Raw genomic sequence first — 18,645 nt, 5'->3', positions numbered from 1 at the left:
GAGAGTGGAAAGTGTAACCCCACTACTTACAGAAAGAGGGAGGGAGTAAATTTAATTACAGGCCGGTTAGCCTGACATCAGAAAATGTTACCGTCTGTTATAAAGCATGTGATACCAGGACACTTTGAAAATATCAATGAAGTTAGACAAAGCCAACATAAATGTATGAAAGCTAAATCATGTTTGACAAACGTACTGGAGTTTTTTTCGCAGAATCACAATTTTTACGGAGGGGGCCATTTGGCCCATTGTGTCTGTACTGGCCCTCCAAACGAGCATCATGACCTTGTGCCGTTCTCCTGCCTTTTCCCTGCACTTGCGCACATTCTATTCAAATAATCATCGAATGCCCACCTGAATGCCTCGATTGAACCTGTCCCCACTACACTTCCAGGCTGTGCATTCCAGACCCCAACCTCTCGTTTGAAAAATAATTTTTCTCGTAGCACATATACTTCTTTTGCAAATCATTAAATCTATGCCTACCCGCTTGATCCTTTTACAAGCGTCTACTCTGTCTAGCTGAACATCTCTATCAAATCTCTCAGCGTTCTCTCCAAGGAGAACAGGCCCAACCTCTCCAATCGATCCTCATGGCTGAAGTTTCTTATCCCTGAAACCATTCTTATAAGCGCCTTCTGCACTCTCCAATGCGTTCTCACCCTTCCTATAGAGTGCCATCCAAGACTGTACACACTGTTCCAGCAGGGGTATAACTAGTGTCTTGTATAAATTCAGCATATAATCTCCTCGTTCTTGAACTCTATGCCACTATTATTAAAACCCAGAATACTATTTACTTTATGCACTGGTGCCTCCACCTTTCCTGCACCTTCATTGTTCTAGGCACATATACACCCAGATCCCTCTGTTCCTGTACCCCCTTAATAATTTTACCCCTTATTTTATATTGTAGCTCATGTTCTTCCTACTAAAATGTGTCACATCTCACTTCTCCACATTGAATGTCATCTGCTACTTATCTACCCTGTTCACCAATATGTCTATGTTGTGCTGAAGTTCCGCACCATCCTCTTCACAGATTACAATCCTTCAAGTTTTATGTCACCAGCAAATGTTGAAAATCACAGAATAATAGTGCAGAAGAGGCTCTTCATCCCATCGAGTCTGCACCGACATGAAAAGCACCTGACCTGCCTACCATAGCCTTGAATGTTATAGCGTATTGAGTGCTCATCCAGGTACTTCTTAAAGGATGTGAGGCAGCCTGCCTCTATCACCCTCCCAGGCGATCCACCAGGGTGTTGCCTGGGATGGAACGTTTAAGTTATGAAGAGTGGTTGGACCGGCGTGGGTTTTCTCTGGAACAGAGGACACTTTCCCTTCTCTCTCTCTCTCTCTCTGCTCTCTCTCTCTCTCTCTCTCTCTCTCTCTCTCTCTCTCTCTCTCTCTCTCTCTCTGTCTCTCTCTCTCTCTCTCTCTCTCTCTCTCTCTCTCTCTCTCCTCTCTCTCTCTCTCTCTCTCTCTCTCTCTCTCTCCTCTCTCTCTCTCTCTCTCTCTCCTCTCTCTCTCTCTCTCTCTCTCTCTCTCTTCCCCCCCACCTCCCCACACACACACATAGCTGACAATAACCAGCTCCCTGAAAAAGGCAATGAACATCCTGCCATCTTGAGTAAAACCCATCCAACCCCTCATCGCATACTTGATTGTCTCTTGGTACAAACATTCCATCAGGTCCCCTAACTAGAGTGAAGCCTTAGGCGGCACCGAAGACCTCCAGCCAAGCAAGACCCGCCTTGGGCTATTAGTGAGACAAAGGCCAAACCATCTGCCTTCGTCCCTGCCTGCAGCACCAGCGAGTCCAACACTCAAAGAAATGGCCACCAATGGACAAGGTTCCAACAGAACCAGAATTCCTGACATTGTTTCAAAAAGAAAGACACAAAAATCAACAGTCGCTTGGGGCAGGACTAGAACATGTACATGTAGTTCACTGGTCCTTAGAGCACCACTCTTCCATGTTCTCTACCCCCACTCAAACGTGCCCTATGCACCACCTTGAACTGTCTCAGACTTAACCTTGCACACAAAGAGGTGAAGTTAACTCGATGAAGTGTCACACTCCGCCCCCCCCCCCCCCCGCCCTCTAAAACCAAACCCAGCTCGTCCTCCCATTTCCTCTTTACTTCCTCCAGTGATGCCTGCTCCATCGCTAACAACTGCCCATAAACATCTTGAGATCCTTCCCTGCCCAAGCTCACCCAAGGACATGACCCAATCCATTTTAAAGAAAAATAATTTTTATTAAGATTTTCACAAAATAGAAAAAACAAAACAATATTAACAAGACAACCATAGTAAAAACCAAAGAACAACAACTAACCCCCCTCCCCAGCAACTGCAAAAACAAAAAAGCAAACAACAAAAAGGAAAGAGATACACCTGCCACATCCAACCAACCCATGTACACAATTCTCCCTCCCACCGAACCAAACCCCCCCCCCCCCCCCCCCCTCTCCGGGTTGCTGCTGCTGCCGGCCTATTTCCCTACCGTTCCGCCAGGAAGTCCAGGAAAGGCTGCCACCGCCTAAAGAACCCTTGCACCGACCCTCTGTGTGAATTTCACCCTCTCCAACTTGATGAACCCCGCCATGTCATTGATCCAGGCCTCCACGCTTGGGGGCCTCGCATCCTTCCATTGGAGCAAAATCCTACGCCGGGCTACGAGGGACGCAAAGGCCAGGACACCGGCCTCTTTCGCCTCCTGCACTCCTGGCTCCGCTGCTACCCCAAATATCGCGAGTCCCCAGCCTGGCTCAACCCTGGATCCTACCACCCTCGACACCGTGCTTGCAACCCCCTTCCAAAAGTCCCCCAATGTTGGGCATGCCCAGAACATATGGGCATGGTTCGCTGGGCTCCCCGAGCACCTAGCACACCTGTCTTCGCCCCCGAAGAACCTGCTCATCCTCGTCCCGGTCATATGAGCCCTACGTAACGCCTTGAACTGTATGAGGCTAAGCCTCGCACAGGAAGAGGAGGAATTCACTCTTTCCAGGGCATCTGCCCACGTCCCCTCCTCAATCTCCTCACCCAGCTACTCTTCCCATTTACCCTTCAGCTCCTCCACCGAGGCCTCATCCACCTCCTGCATGACGCGGTACACGTCCGAGATCCACCCCCCTCAAACCCACACCCCCGAGAGCACCCTGTCCCGTACCCCACGTGGGGGCAGCAGAGGGAACCCCTCCACCTGCCGCCTGGCAAACGCCCTAACCTGCATGTACCTAAACATGTTCCCCGGGGGGAGCCCAAACTTCCCCTCTAACTCACCCAGGCTCACAAACCTCCCATCCACAAACAGGTCCCTCAACCTCCTAATACCTACCCTGTGCCAGCCAAGAAACCTGCCATCGATGCTCCCTGGTACAAACCGGTGGTTCCCCCGTATCGGGGCCTCCATCGAGCCCCCCCACCTCCCCCCTATGCCGTCTCCATTGCCCCCAAATTTTGAGGGTAGCCGCCACTACCGGGCTCGTGGTATACCTCGTTGGAGGGAGCGGCAACGGCGCTGTTACCAGCGCCTCCAGGCTCGTGTCCACACAGGACACCATCTCCATCCTCTTCCATGCTGCCCCTTCCCCATCCATTACCACTTACGCACCATCGCTGCATTGGCAGCCCAATAATACCCACAGAGGTTGGGCAGCGCCAGCCCCCCCCCCTCCCCCCTTATCCCTGCCCCGCTCCAAAAACACCCTGGACACTGGAACAGGAACAAAAACCTCGGGAGCACCGTCATCTTGACGGACTGCACCCTACCCGCCAGCGACAGCGGTAACATATCCCACCTTTTAAACTCCTCCTCCATTTGCTCCACCAGCCTTGTGAGGTTAAGCTTGTGCAGGGCCCCCCCAGCTCCTAGCCACCTGGACCCCTAGGTACCTAAAGCTCCCCCCTGCCTGCTTCAGTGGGAGCCTACCAATCCCCTCCTCCTGATCCCCCGGGTGCACAACGAACAGCTCGCTCTTACCCAGGTTGAGCTTATACCCAGAAAAGCCCCCAAATTCGCTGAGAATCGTCATCACCTCCGGCATTCCCCCCACCGGGTCCGCCACATACAGCAACAGGTCGTCCGCATAAAGCGACACTCGATGCTCCTCCCCACCCCGCACCAGGCCCCTCCAGTTCCCCGACTTCCTCAACGCCAGGGGCTCAATTGCCAACACAAAGAGCAAGGGGGACAGGGGACACCCCTGTCTCGTCCCCCAGTGCAGCTGAAAGTACTCCGACTTCCTCCTATTCATGGCTACACTCGCCATCGGGGCCTCATAAAGCAGCCTCACCCAACGGACAAACCCCTCCCCAAACCCAAACCTTTCCAACACCTCTCACAGATACCCCCACTCAACCCTATCAAAGGCCTTCTCCGCGTCTAATGCCACCACTATCTCCGCCTCCCCTTCCACAGCCGGCATCATAATGACATTCAGAAGCCTTCGTATGTTGGTATTCAACTGCCTTCCCTTTACAAACCCCGTCTGGTCCTCGTGATTGACCCCCGGCACACAATCCTCTATCCTTGTAGCTAAGATCTTCGCCAACAGCTTGGCGTCTACATTTAGCAGCGAGATCGGCCTATATGACCCACACTGCAGGGGGTCCTTGTCCCGCTTAAGGATCAAGGAAATCAGCGCCCGTGACATAGTTGGGGGCAAAGCCCCCCCCCCTCCCTTGCCTCATTAAAGGTCCGAACCAACAGGGGGCCCAACAGGTCCGCATACATTTCATAAAATTCAGCCGGAAACCCATCAGGCCCCGGCACCTTCCACGACTGCATGCTGCCAATCCCAGTGACCAGCTCAATTGGTGCCCCCAGTCCCTCCACCTGCCCCGCTCCACCTTCGGAAATCGCAGCTCCCCCCCCCCCCCCCCCCCCCCCCCCTCCACCGGGGGTTCAGACCGGTACAATTCCCCATAAAAGTCCCTGAAGACCCCATTAACGTCTACCCCCCTCCGCACCACCTTCCCATCTCTATCCTTCAATCCCCAATCTCATTGGCCACGTCTCGCTTTCGGAGCTGGTGTGCCAGCATCCTGCTCGCCTTCTCCCTATATTCATACACCGCTCCCTGTGCTTTCCTCCACTGAGCTTCCGCCTTTCTGGTGGTCAGTAGATCGAACCCGGCCTGAAGGCTACGCCGTTCCCCCAGCAATCCCTCCTCCGGAGCCTCCGCATATCTCCTATCCACCCTCACCATCTCCCCCACCAATCTCTCCCTCTCTCTCTGCTCGCCCCTCTCCCTATGGGTTTGGATGGAAATCAACTCCCCTCTAATCACCGCCTTCAATGCCTCCCAGACCATCCCCACTCAGACCTCCCCATTATCGTTGGCCTCAAGGTACCTCTTGATACACCCCCGAACCCTCCCGGCCACCTCCTCATCTGCCAGCAGCCCCACCTCCAAGCGCCAGAGCGGGCGCTGGTCCCTCTCCTCCCCCAGCCCGAGGTCCACCCAGTGCGGGGCATGATCCGAAATGGCTACGGCAGAGTTATCGGCATCCTCCACCCTCGAAACCAGCCCCCTGCTCAGGACAAAAAAATCGATCCTGGAATAGGCCTTATGCACATGGGAGAAAAACGAGTATTCCCTGGCCCTTGGCCTTGCAAACCTCCAGGGATCCACCCCTCCCATCTGATCCATAAACCCCCTCAAAACCTTAGCCGCTACCGGCCTCCTACCCGTCCGGGACCTGGATCGATCCAATGGGGGATCCAGCACCGTGTTGAAGTCCCCTCCCCATGATCAGGCCCCCCGCCTCCAGATCCGGAATGCGGCCCAGCATGCGCCGCATAAACCCCGCATCGTCCCAGTTCGGGGCGTAGACATTCACCAGCACCACTCAGCTGCAGCTTACCACTCACCATCACATACCTCCCGCCACTGTCAGCCACCACCTTTGATGCCTTAAACGACACCCTCTTTCCCACCAGGATTGCCACCCCCCGATTCTTCGCATCCAGCCCTGAATGAAATACTTGGCCCACCCACCCATCCCTTCCTCAGTCGAACCTGGTCCGCCACCTTCAGGTGCGTCTCCTGGAGCATGGTCACATCCGCCTTCAGCCCCTTCAAGTGCGTAAACACCCGGGCCCGCTTGACCGGCCCGTTCAGCCCCCTCACATTCCAGGTTATCAGCCGGATCAGAGGGCTCCCAGCCCCCCTCCCCTGCCGACTAGCCATAACCCTTCCCCTGCCCGCCACTGGCCAGCGCCCCCCGCTCGGCCTGTTCCCCACGGCGGCAATTCCCCTCCCAGCACCACCTGCATACTCCAGCTCCTTCCTGGCCATTTCAGCAGCAACCCGGTACGCCCCCCCCCCCCCCCCCCCCCCCCCCCCCATAGCACTCCCGTGAGCCAGCTAACTTCTGCAGACCCCGGCGACTCCCGCCACACCTCCGACCCCTCCCCACGTGGGGCTACTCCTCCTCCTCCATGCCCATCAGCAGGCCCTCTTTCCCCCCCCCCCCCCCCCCGCTCTTACGCGGGAAAATAAAAACAAGCAAAGGCCCGCACTTCTCAGCCCCGACCCCGCCCCCATGACCCTGCGGCGCGGGAAACAAGAGGAAAGCCCGCGCTTTCGCCCTGCCCAACCCCACCTCCTCTAGGGCAGCTCCCATTGCCGGTCCCCATCACCAGCTCCCCGCGCTCCCAGCTTACCTCCCTGCCTGAACCCGTCCACCAGACCCATACAAAAAGACATCGCCCCACCCACCCTGAAGCCAACACACATCCAGCATGAAACAGAGAACCCCCCCTCCAAAAAAATAGACACAGTTACATTTACATACAAAACCCCCATCCCTGACCCTCAGTTTGAGTCCAATTTCTCAGCCTGCACAAAGGCCCACGCCTCCTCCGGGGACTCGAAATAATGGTGACGGTCCTTGTAGGTGACCCACTGACGCGCCGTCAGCAACATGCCAAACTTCACACTGTCTGTGGAGCATCGCCTTCGTCCGGTTGTACCCGGCCCTCCGCTTAGCCACCTCCGCACTCCAGTCCTGGTAGATCCGCACCACCCTGTTCTCCCACTTGCTGCTCCGCTCCCTCTTGGCCCACCGAAGCACGCACAACCGGTCAACGAACCGGTGGAACCGCACCAGCACCGCCCGTGGCGGCTCATTCGGATTGGGTCCCCTGGCCAGTATTCTGTGGGCCCCCTCCAGCTCCAGGGGCCCCTGGAAGGACCCAGCTCCCATCAGCGAGTTCAGCAAAACGACCACATAGGCCGCCAGGTCCGACCCCTCCAGCCCCTCCGTGAGGCCCAGGATCCGTAAATTTTTCCGCCGCGAACGGTTCTCCATCTCCTCGAACCGCTCATGCCACTTTTTATGGAGCGCCTCATGCATCTCCACCTTCCCCGCGAGGGCCGCGGCCCCATCCTCCCTTTCGGAGGCCTGTTGCTGCAGCTCCCGGATCGCAGCCCCCTGGGCTGTCTGAGCCTCCATCAGCTTACCGGTGGTAGCCTTCAGCGACACCAGCAGCTCCACCTTCAGCTCCTGGAAGCAACGCTGAAGAGTCTCCTGCTGCTCCTGCGCCCACTGCCTCCACTCCTCGAGGGCTCCGCCGGCCGCCATTTTGTTTTCCTTCCCCCGCTTTTCCAGAGGCGCTGCCACCGCTTTTCTGCTCGCCCCACTCCTGGTCCAGACCATAGAACCCTGGGGATCTACTGCAGACCCCTTCCCACGTCGGGAATTGTCGATCAAGCACCGTTGGGGGCCCTACAAAGAGCCCAAAAGTCCGTTTCTAGCGAGAGCTGCCGAACGTGCGGCTTAGCTCCGCATCGCTGCCACCGGAAGTCCTCATGACCCAATCCATAAGTGAGGGCGCCGGCATCAAAAGAACGGAGCAAGCTCCTTGCATACAAAATCGGGCAGCTGGAAGTATCTGAATACATTCCCTCTTGGGAGCTAGAACTTCTCCAAAATCTCATCGAGACCCAGCAAATCTACCCTCCAGAAACATATCCCAAAACCTCAACCCCCCATTCCCATGCCCTGAAAGTTGAATCTAAACCAGGCGGCACAAATCTGTGGTTCCTACGAATAAGCGCCAACAGCGACATTGAGCCTATTTAAAATGCTGCCTAAATTGATTCCAAATCCTCAGAGGCTTTTACCACTAGGCTCAACGAAAATTTTACAAGAGAGAACGGGAGTGGTGCAGTAACAAGGGCCCTCAGACTTGATCCTTTGCACAAAGCCTGCTCCATCTGCCCCAAATGGAGACCGAATTCTTAAAGCTCTCTTGCACCTTCTCAATGTTTGCCCTGCAGTAATGACAGCAGATTAGGGAGTGCCAACCCCCAATTGTCTTGTCCTTTGCAGAAATGCCTTGCGAACCAAGGGGTCTTACCTGCCTAAACTAAAGTAGATACTAGCTTACTGACCCTGCCAAAGAAAGCCTTAGAAAGTAAGACTGGGAGATACTGGAACAGAAACAAAAAATCTGGGAGAATATTCACCTTCACCGCCTGTACTCTTCCTGCCAAGGTCAGAGAAAGGGAATCCCACCGGTTAAAAGCAACCTTCATCCCATCCACCAGATTAAGTTTACTGAGTGAGGCCACCCAAAATCACCAAATTAGTCCTGGCCAGGTGAAATGGTAGCCTCCCCGGGGGGGTTCACTGGAAACAAGTCACTCTTTAGCTTATACCCTGAAAAGGAGCCAAACTCCCTGGGCATCTCTCATTATCTCCACCACATTGGAGAGTGGGTCCGTCATGTATAACAGCAAATCATCCGCATATAAAGACACTCTATGTTCCCTCCTTCCACGCTCTATCCCCCTCCAACTGGTAGATGACCTCAGCACAATAGCTGGCAGCTTAATTACTAGGGCAATCAACAACTGAGATAATGGCCACCCCTGTGTTGTACCCCTGTTCAGTTGAAATTCCCCCGAGTTCAGGGCATTAGAGTGGACATTCAGTGGGGGCCCTATGTGAAAGCCTAATCCAAGATATAAATTTTGCCCCAAAGCCAAACCGCCCCAAAATCTCAATTTAACCTTATTGAATGTTTTTCTCTGTCCATCAAAATAATCCCCTCTGGTTTGGTCACTGAGGAGGGTGATAACACCACATTCAACAATCTCCTAATGTTGGCCGACAACCTCCGGTCCTTAACAATTCCAGTCTGCTCCTCCGAGATTACCCTGGCAGGTGAGGCTCCAAACGAGTTGCCAACAACCTAGCGTCAGCATTCAGCAAAGAAACAGACCAGCAAACTGTCTATAAAATTCAATAGGAAACCATCTGGACCTGGTGCTATGCCCATCTGTATTAAACAAATACAATTCCTCATCTCCTCCTGTCCAATCAGGATCTAAGTGTCTCCGCAGGATCCAGATGCATCACCACGGCTTCCAGCAGGACCCATTGCTTTCCGAGGGTTCACTTTCAAGAAGTCGAATCTGACTTCGGAAGCTGTGACAGTGGGTGTGTCTGAGGCTGCTAGAGGAGTTCACAACTGTTTGGTGGTTTCCTGATTGAAACGAGCATAGAATGCACCGAGTTTATCGGGGAGGGGTGAGCTGCTGCTGGAGATCTCTCTCCCCCCCCCCCCCCCCCCCCCCATCCAGTATTAGCTGATGTGAGTCAGCACCTGAATGAATTCCACTTCAGTGCATACACGTTGACCAAAACCGCTGGCGTGCCTGCTAACACCCCATTAACAATTGCGTACCTCTCCTGAGTCTGCTAAAATGTTAACTGCAGAATTGGAAAGATCCCCTCCCCCACCAACTCTCCAAACATCTTGGAGATGTAATCCATGGCGTTTGTACCTTCCACCCTCCAGCAACACAACAATTCTTAAATTCTGCCGTCTGGAGCGATTCTCCAGATCATCACCTTGGCCTTTAACACCCTCTGTTCCTCTGCCAGCAATGCCATCTCTGCCTCCAGAGAAACAATCCGGTCGCTATGGCCGGTGAGCACCGCCCTTTATCGTCCCTCCCTGTACCTCTATCCACTGGTCCATCCTGTCCAAGGACACCCGAATAGGTCCCATGGCCCCCTCGGCCTTCACCAGATCCTCAGTGACCGCTTGTCGCTGCTTCTTAAATTTGCTTGATAAGAAGTCCACCAACTTCTTAGTTGTCCACTGAGTGTACATCGACGCCACAGAGACCTCTGCCATTTCCTCCCCTTCTGAGGCTCAAGGACATTCTGAATTCAACAAAGATCCCTTGTCCGACTTCTGCCTTGTATTGTATCCACCAGACATCACTCACAAGAGGGGATCTTATTCCATCATACTGCACCAATTTCTTTCCAAAAATCACTTGTTAACTGGGCACAAAGGGCCAAAAAACCAAATCCCCAGGCAAGAGCCACCACGTGTGTGACTGTTCACCTCATGGCTGCCACCAAAGGCTCAGACCCATCAATCTTAAAATGATTTACAGACCACCCTCGGGTTTTAAATGTCCTCTTGCAAATTTGCCTTGGCTCAAAACTTTAATTTGCTATCTCTTGATTGTGACGCCTCAGTTCTGATTACTTTTCAGTAATTCAAGACCAATTTGCTTGTTAATTTCTTCAACAGAAGTCTCTGGAGGACTCACTGTAGCTTTGAATGGTGGAAGTTTCTTTTGCTCTGCTTACAGTACAAGCCTAGCTAGCTATCACTAACTTTGGCTATGTCTTATTAAACTGCAAATCACATGAGACCCAAATGCAACTAACGTCCGCAGGAAACACCCAGATAAATTGAAATGGGAGAACCTCCCAGAACTCCACCCATCTCTATGATGGCATTGTGTGCTCTGGGCTCTCCTCAAACAGACGTCTAGATTAATTATCCCTCATTTTAATTTATTCTTTGATCTGATTAAGTAAATGTGTTTCACAAACTTTCAATGTTTACTGAATGCTTTTAAGCTAATTTAGCTGACTGCTAACACAAAAACATCTCCCTGACTGTCCTAACTAAGGATTGCATACAACACGTCTCCAGTTCTTTAGCTAAGGAAGCCTATCTGCTGTTTTAAAGCTCCATCTCTCTTCTATTCTGAGTTTATTAAAAACAAGCGGGTAACCTTTTGAACAGCAATTTCACAATGCGTTTTACAATCTCAGCATTTTAATTACCTTGGGCTGGATTCTCCGCCCTGCCGCGCCACATTTCTGCCCCAACCCGCCGGTGGGATTGTCCATTACACTGGCCGGTCAATGTGGTTTCCCATTGTGGGGCAGCCTCACTCCGTCGGGAAACCCCCGGCAGAACGGAGAATCCCGGCGGCGGAGAATCCCGCCCCTTATCTTTAAAATAATCTCCCCAGAACTAAAAAATACCTCTAAAATATTAACATGAACCATAACTTAGATACAACAACATTGATGTGTTATCCGCTGTATATTTAGCTTGGGAGAATACTGTCTCTTCAGATGTCAACAAAATGGTGGAATATGCAGAACAGGCTATTGGACCCATGAAGTATGTATCAGTGTTAAACTGGAATATTTGGAACTTTGTATTGGAATTTCCACCTCTCTGAATCTTACTTTATACTGTAGTGTGCACCTTGTTTCAATGTTACTTTCCTTAGAATGTACTACCACATATTTCTTTGCATCTCCAGCTTATCTGCCCAGTCCACTAACTAGTCTAAGTCTACCTGCATACTCCTGAATTCAACCTCACTTTGTCATGCCCCTTAATGGGCAAACTTTATATTCTCCTTCCTGTGGCTATGCCTAAACTATTCATATAAATTAAAAGTTGTCTGAACATCACTATCTTTATCCCAAATAAATTATCTCCACTCTTTGTTTCTATCAGTTGTTCATCGAAGCACATACCAACATTGCTTGTCATATAAAAGCACATTAATGTGGATGCTGGAATCTGAAACAAAAACGGAAAATACTAGACAATCTCAGCAGGTCTGACAGCATCTGTGGAGAGAGAAGGGAGCTAACATTCCGAGTCTGGATGACTCTTTGTTGAAAACTTTTGACAAAGTGGAATCCAGACTTGAAACGTTAGCTCCCTTCTCACTCCACAGACATTCCTTGTAACATAGTGTGCCAGAATCTTCTTAGTATCTTAAGTGGCATAGTAACACTTCTGAAAATGTATAAGTTCAATGCCTTTTATCAATGCACTGTTATTTCCTATTTAAAAAAGAACCATAGCAGTTGATAGAACATAGAACATACAGTGCAGAAGGAGGCCATTCGGCCCATCGATCCTGCACCGACCCACTTCGTCAGCTGAAACCTGCTCTTGGAAAAGCAGTGCTTACTAATTCCATTTAGCTTATGTTATCTGATTGATTTTTATCTTGTATAGAATGATTAAATTTTACTTCATAGAAGAATACCTCTGTCAAATCCTGTTCTAGAAACTCACCAAGGCTCCTTAGGCAGCACCTTCCAAACCCTCCTCAGGCTGCTAGCATCTAGAAGGACAAGAGCAGCTCATATCTGGGAACCCCACCACCTGGAGATTCCCCTCCAAGTCACTCACCACCCTGACTTGGAAATATATCGGTGTTCCTTCACTATTGTGGGGTTAAAATCCTGGAGCTCCCTCCCTGACAGCACTGGGGATGTACCAACACCTTGGACTGCAGTCATTCAAGAAGGCAGCTCACCACCACCTTCTCAATGGCAACTAGGGATGGGCAATAAATGCTGGCTTGGCCAACGACACCACATCCTGTAAATGAGTAATAAAATAAAGTTTTAAAAATAAAAACCCTTGCTTCCACTAGTCCATGACCCAACAATCCTTGGCATATTTTTTTTAAATTCTCTTAACCTTTAAGAGGTGAATCTATGGAATTCCTTGCCCAGTGAAGCAGTTGAGGCTCCTTCATTAAATGTTTTTAAGGTAAAGATAGATAGTTTTTTGAAGAAAAAAGAGATTAAGGGTTATGGTGTTCGGGCCAGAAAGTGGAGCTGAGTCCACAAAAGGTCAGCCATGATCTCATTGAATGGCGGAGCAGGCTCGAGGGGCCAGATGGCCTACTCCTGCTCCTAGTTCTTATGTTCTTTAGTTTTATTCCTTTGATAATTATCTTAAAAGAAACATAGAGATAGGAGTAGACCATTTGTCCACTTGAGTCTATTCCACCATTCTATTAGATCATGAATGTATTGTAAGTCCACTTTCCATCTTTGATCTACAATCCTTTACCCCTTTGTCTAATTTTTTTAAATGGTTGATCTCCGTCTTAGAAAAATTCTGTTGACCCTCCAGCCATTGGAAAGACTTCCAGATTTTGGTGTGAGGTAACCCGTTTATTAATTTCACTCTTTAATGGCTCTTTAAAATCCTGTCCCCTTATTCTGGATTCTGCAATGGAGAAAATAGCTTCTCTATCTACTCTACCAAATCCATTTTATAAAATTGGATCACTCCTCAACCTTTTAAACTCAAGCTGAACTTGATATAAAGATCAACATTCCATTAGCCTTTTCCAATTATTTTGCAGCTATCGACTGGTTTTTAATGAATTTGGAATCCCAAATCAAGTTTGGAGTTTCTTGATTTACCTTTATTAGGTTAAAAGTCAGAAAATAAAAGCTCACTGTGTCGGGGATAACATATCAGCATGGATAAAAGATTGGCTAGCTAACAGGATAGGGTTTGCAAAAATAGCTCTTTACTGATTGGCAAGATATGATGAGTGGCTAATCATCAAGTGCAATACCCTGAGTCTGTCTTCACAGGGGCCTGTGTGAACCTCACTTCTATCAATGACTTAGATGAGGGGAGTGAAGGCACGGTAGCTACGTTTTCAGATGACACAAAGCTAGGTAATACAATGTGTTGTGAAGAGGACATGAGGTTGCAGACGGATATAGATAAATATAGATTGAGTATAATTGTGGGAAAAAGTGAAGTTGTTAATTTTGTTACAAACTTTTTTTTAAAGTATTACTTAAACAGAGAATGGCTGCAGAATTCTGAGATGCCAAGGGATCGAGGTGTTCCAGAGCATGAGTCACAATAAGTTATTGGCAGGCGCTGCAATCATCCAAGAAGCTAATGGAATGCTCTCCTTTATTACCAGTGGAGTTGAACATTGAGTAAGGATGTTGTATGTCAGTTATAGTTAGGGGCTGGTTTAGCACAGTGGGCTAAACAGCTGGCTTGTAATGCAGAACAACGCCAGCAGCGCGGGTTCAATTCCCGTACCAGAATCCCTGAACAGGCACCGGAATGTGGCGACTACGGGCTTTTCACAGTAACTTCATTGAACCCTACTTGTGACAATAAGCGATTATTATTAATGGTGAGACCACACCTTGAATATTTGTGTGCCGTTTTGGTCTCCTTAGTTAAGGAAGGATGTAAATGCATTGGAGGCAGTTCAGAGGAGGTTTACTCGATTGATACCAGAAATGAGTGGGTTGTTTTATGAGGAAAGGGTGGACAGACTGGGTATGTTTTCACTTGGGTTTAGAAGAGTGAAGGGTGACTTGATTGATGTATATAAGATCCTGAATAGTCTTGACAAGGTGAAAGGGGAAAGGATGTTTCCTCTTGTGGGTGAGTCCAGAACTCAGACGCACTATTTTAAAAATTAGGGGTTGCTCTTTTAGGTCTGAGATGAGGGAAATGTTTTCTCTTGAAGGGTTCTGTGACTTTGAAACTGTCTGCCTCAAAAGGTGGTAGAGGCAGGGGTCACAGAATATTTTCAAAGCAGCGATACTTATAAACATAAATAGAAAATAGAAGCAGGAGGAGCCATTCAGCCCTTCGAGCCTGCTCCGCCATTCATTATGATCATGGCTGATAATCAAGTTCAATACCCTGATTCTGTCTCCCTGCCCCCCCCCCCCCCCCCCAATATCCTTTGATCCCTTTAGTGGCCCCAAGAGCTTTTTCTAATGCCTTCTTGAAATTACACAACGTTTTGGCCACAAACTGCTGACTATATAAACTTTGACCTGGGCAAAGCCCATCAAGATGCCTCGACAACAGGATTCTCCGCCAAAGGCAGGATCCCTCTGGTCCAGAGAATAATAGATGGCAAGCATGTCATCTAGCACACACCAGGCAGTCCGTGAGCACCCTTCATTAACAGAACAGAGTTCTACTCCCTGATTGTTCAAATTGTGTGCGACCCTCACCTCAAGATCATGTACGTGTTCGCACTTCCCAGGGAGTGAGCACGACAGCTGCAACCTGCGGCAGTCGGAGATCCGCAGTGTCTTCAAGGGACACCCCGGGTCGTTTGGGGTGGGGGGAGGGGCAGGCGGAACTGGTGCCAGGGGCAATGACAACACACCTATGCGGCCCGGTAGAAGCCATCGAGCTTCTTGCAGCGCTGGGTGGCGATCCTCCCGGTTACAATCCCCGAGCTGACTGCCAGTGCCTACCAGACGGCACTAACTGACCTGTGGCTGACCCTCTGCCCCCTCTTTGGGGGAAGCAGGGTGTCCCAGCCAACAGTCTGGCCAGGTCGCATCTCCGAATCATGGAACGGGTCTGCGTGGTGGCATGGCTACGTTCTGTCTAGGGTTTGCTCCAAGGGATCGGTTTAAGAGCTGCTCCCCCTCGCTAGCAGGGAGCTGCCGGCTGCAGTCCAGGCGAATCAGCTGGCAGGACAACCATTTCCGAAGTGAAACCCGTGGGGCATCATTTCCGGCCTTAATTGGTGTCAGACACTGTTCTTAGTCTCGCCGGGTCAGCCGTCGGGAAGCACCCAGCAATTCCCGCTCGCTACTGCACTTAGTGCTTCTCCCGTCGGATCCCGCCCCTTGTCATAGGCTTTCTGAAATCACATCTACTGGTTCTACCTGGTCAACTCTACTAGTTACACCCACAAAGACTTCCAGTAAATTTGTCAAGCAGGTAGATTCTTGTTAGACAAGGGAATCAAAGATTATCGAGGTGAAACGGGAATATGGAATTCGGAACACAAACAATTCAGCCATTATTTTATCGAATGGTAGAGCAGGGCGAAGTTGAATGACCTTCCTTTCCTATTTCCTATGTTTTTATATATGTTTGAAACTGATTTCCCACATTGAATATTTGCTACAGTAACATCCCACTCCCATCTGCATAACCTCCTGCCCCCCCCCCCCCCCCCCCCCCCCCACACATCCCGGTGAGGCTTTTTTAAAAACTTAGCTCTGAAATGCTCTTTGCTTCATCCAGACTGTTAATATTCATGGTGAGAAGCTGAGGTCCTACTTCAGATTCCTGGGAAACATCCTGCCAAACAGAAAACACTCCCTTTATTATTATTATGCATAATATCTGTCCCCCTCCACGGCAACCTATCAACCCCTATCACAAAGGTACCTCCAACTTATGCATGTACACTTGTGGAAATGCCAAAAAGACAACCAAAGCCACACACTCATCCAACTTTGCACTGTCCTAATTTAAAGAAATTCAATTAGATTAGTCAGACTTCAATCAATGCTGACTCTCTTCAATCCGCTCACACTCATTGGAACTACTCAATCACTCTATACCTTGAAGAATAAAGGGATTAAGGGTTATGGTGTTCGGGCCAGTAAGTGGAGCTGAGTCCACAAAAGATCAGCCATGATCTCATTGAATGGCAGAGCAGGCTCGAGGGGCCAGATGGCCTACTCCTGCTCCTAATTTTTATGTTCTGATGAAGGACACTATTAACTGTGTTAAATGTTAGACAAACAGATCCAGGTTTCTACTTCCTTCCTTATATAACTTTGCATTTGCAGAGTTCTTAGTCAAAGGCTCAACTTTAAAACTTAGAGTTTTGACTGCATCAACTTTTTCAGTTTCCGCACCTTTTAATACCCTAGGGAGGAAGCCATTTGGGCCTCAGGATTTATCCATCTTTAATCACAATGATTCTCTTTATTACTTTTTGACTTGAGTTAAATCCAAGTGTAATCTATTTCTCTGATCTCATCGAAAATGAGCTAACAAAGGATGCTATGGATTTGCATTAAGTTATAAAGTTTGATTATACTTTACACATGCTGCTTACTTGATGCTAATACAGCATTGTTATCCACTAGGACTAAGCTCATGGGGTGACATTGATAAACTCAAAGCATTTCCGAAACTGGAAGAAGTGAGGCTTCTAGGAATTACCTTGCTGCAGAATTATTCTGAGGAGGAACGACGCAAGCTGATCATAGCTAGGTAAGCATAATCTTCTGATCAGTCCTCAGCATATACATTGAACCAGGTCAAAAAGTTTCATCTGAGCCTGTGGGTGGGAGAGGGTTTATTTTGTAAATTGTGTGTGACTGCATAGTGTATCCTGTTGGTGGTTGTGGATGATTGGGTTGCAAGTGTGGAGGTTTGGGTGGAAGGCCTGTGTATATTTATTTTTGAGATTACTGGTATCCATTCCTGAGCAGACATCTTTCTAATTATTTGATGCCTAATAAATTAATTAAATTACAATGGTTTCTTGGTTTTCTGTCTAATTTGCCAGTTTCCATAGTGTGCAGTTAAGTTATTCAAAATCACTGTTTTGTTGTAAATTAGAGTTTAACAGATGATTCCCAAGTTTATAATTGTCTCCCCTATTCCAAAATTCCATCTGCTCATTCCTGTTATGATCTTAAACGTATAAATTCTGCCCTTCCCTCCGTAAACCATCTAATTGTCGTATCAGTTATCTATCTGACTGGGCAATGCCCCATCGATATCCATATCATTGTACAGAATCACAGCACAGACTCTGACCATTCAGCTCATCAATTTTTGTTTTTCCTCCACGTGAGACACTGCATCTAATCCCACTTTTTTGCTTTCTTCCTATAGTATCCAATGTTCCTTTCATAAATAAACTATCTAATTCTATAAAATAATTTACAGGTTGTAAACAGCATCATGTGCTTATATAACATTACTAACCTAGTAAAATATTCCAAGGTGCTTCATAGAAACATTATCAAACAAAATGTGACTGAGCCACATTGGGGACATTAGGACAGGTGACCAAATGCTTGATAAAAGATGTTGGACGGGATTCTCCATTGCCCAACGCTGATATCGTAATTGGCGATCGGCTGGAGAATCGACTCTTGACGCCCAAATCAGCGCCTCCTCGGAAATGGCATTATCATGTCGTCACGCACAGTTGCAATGGTGTTGGCGCATCATCAGCCGGCTCTCCCATGACGCTCTGCCCTCGATGGGCTGAGTTCCCGACGGCACGGGGCAGGTGTAGTCTCAGCGGTCAGGAACCCGGTGTGGCGGCTGCGGACTGTGTCCAGCGCCACCACACTCGGCCAGGATCCGTGCCGCTGGCCGGGAGGGCTTCCACAAGGGCTGGTGGGGGATGGCCAGTGGGGTCGCGGATGGAGAGTCGGGTCCACGCAAGGTCGGCGCAATGTTGTACGGTGCAACTGTGCGGGAGCCAAGAGTTTCACCCGGCGCCGCTGCTAGCCCCCCCCCCCCCCCCCCCGTCCCAGAATCGGTATGGGGTCGCCGCTGATTTTTTCATCATAGACCTACCGCAAATTCTCCGTTCGAGCCGGCACTTAGCCACTGAAATGGTGAATCCAGCCCGTTATTTTTAAGATGCATCTTAAAGGAGAGAGAGAGGTAGAAAAGCCAAGAGTTAGAAGTTTCAGGAAGAAATTTCAGAGTTTAGGGCATACTAGATGAAGGCAGAGCCAGCAATGGTATCATGATTAAAA

At 49.4% G+C, this 18,645-nt stretch overlaps 1 protein-coding gene across 1 annotated transcript in view; it reads left to right on the top strand.

Moving 5' to 3' along the window:
- Positions 1–18,645, top strand: part of tbcelb (tubulin folding cofactor E-like b) — a 61,588-nt gene that overhangs the window by 20,868 nt on the left and 22,075 nt on the right. The window contains exon 6 of the mRNA XM_038779529.1: positions 17,008–17,134. Coding sequence (XP_038635457.1) covers positions 17,008–17,134 — 127 coding nt within the window. The remainder of the gene's footprint in view (positions 1–17,007; positions 17,135–18,645) is intronic.

Source organism: Scyliorhinus canicula, chromosome 19, assembly GCF_902713615.1.
Source record: "Scyliorhinus canicula chromosome 19, sScyCan1.1, whole genome shotgun sequence".
Taxonomy (NCBI): Eukaryota; Metazoa; Chordata; class Chondrichthyes; order Carcharhiniformes; family Scyliorhinidae; genus Scyliorhinus; species Scyliorhinus canicula.
The sequence above is the reverse complement of the archived record's forward strand: the minus strand, read 5'-3'. Positions and strand labels throughout refer to the sequence as shown.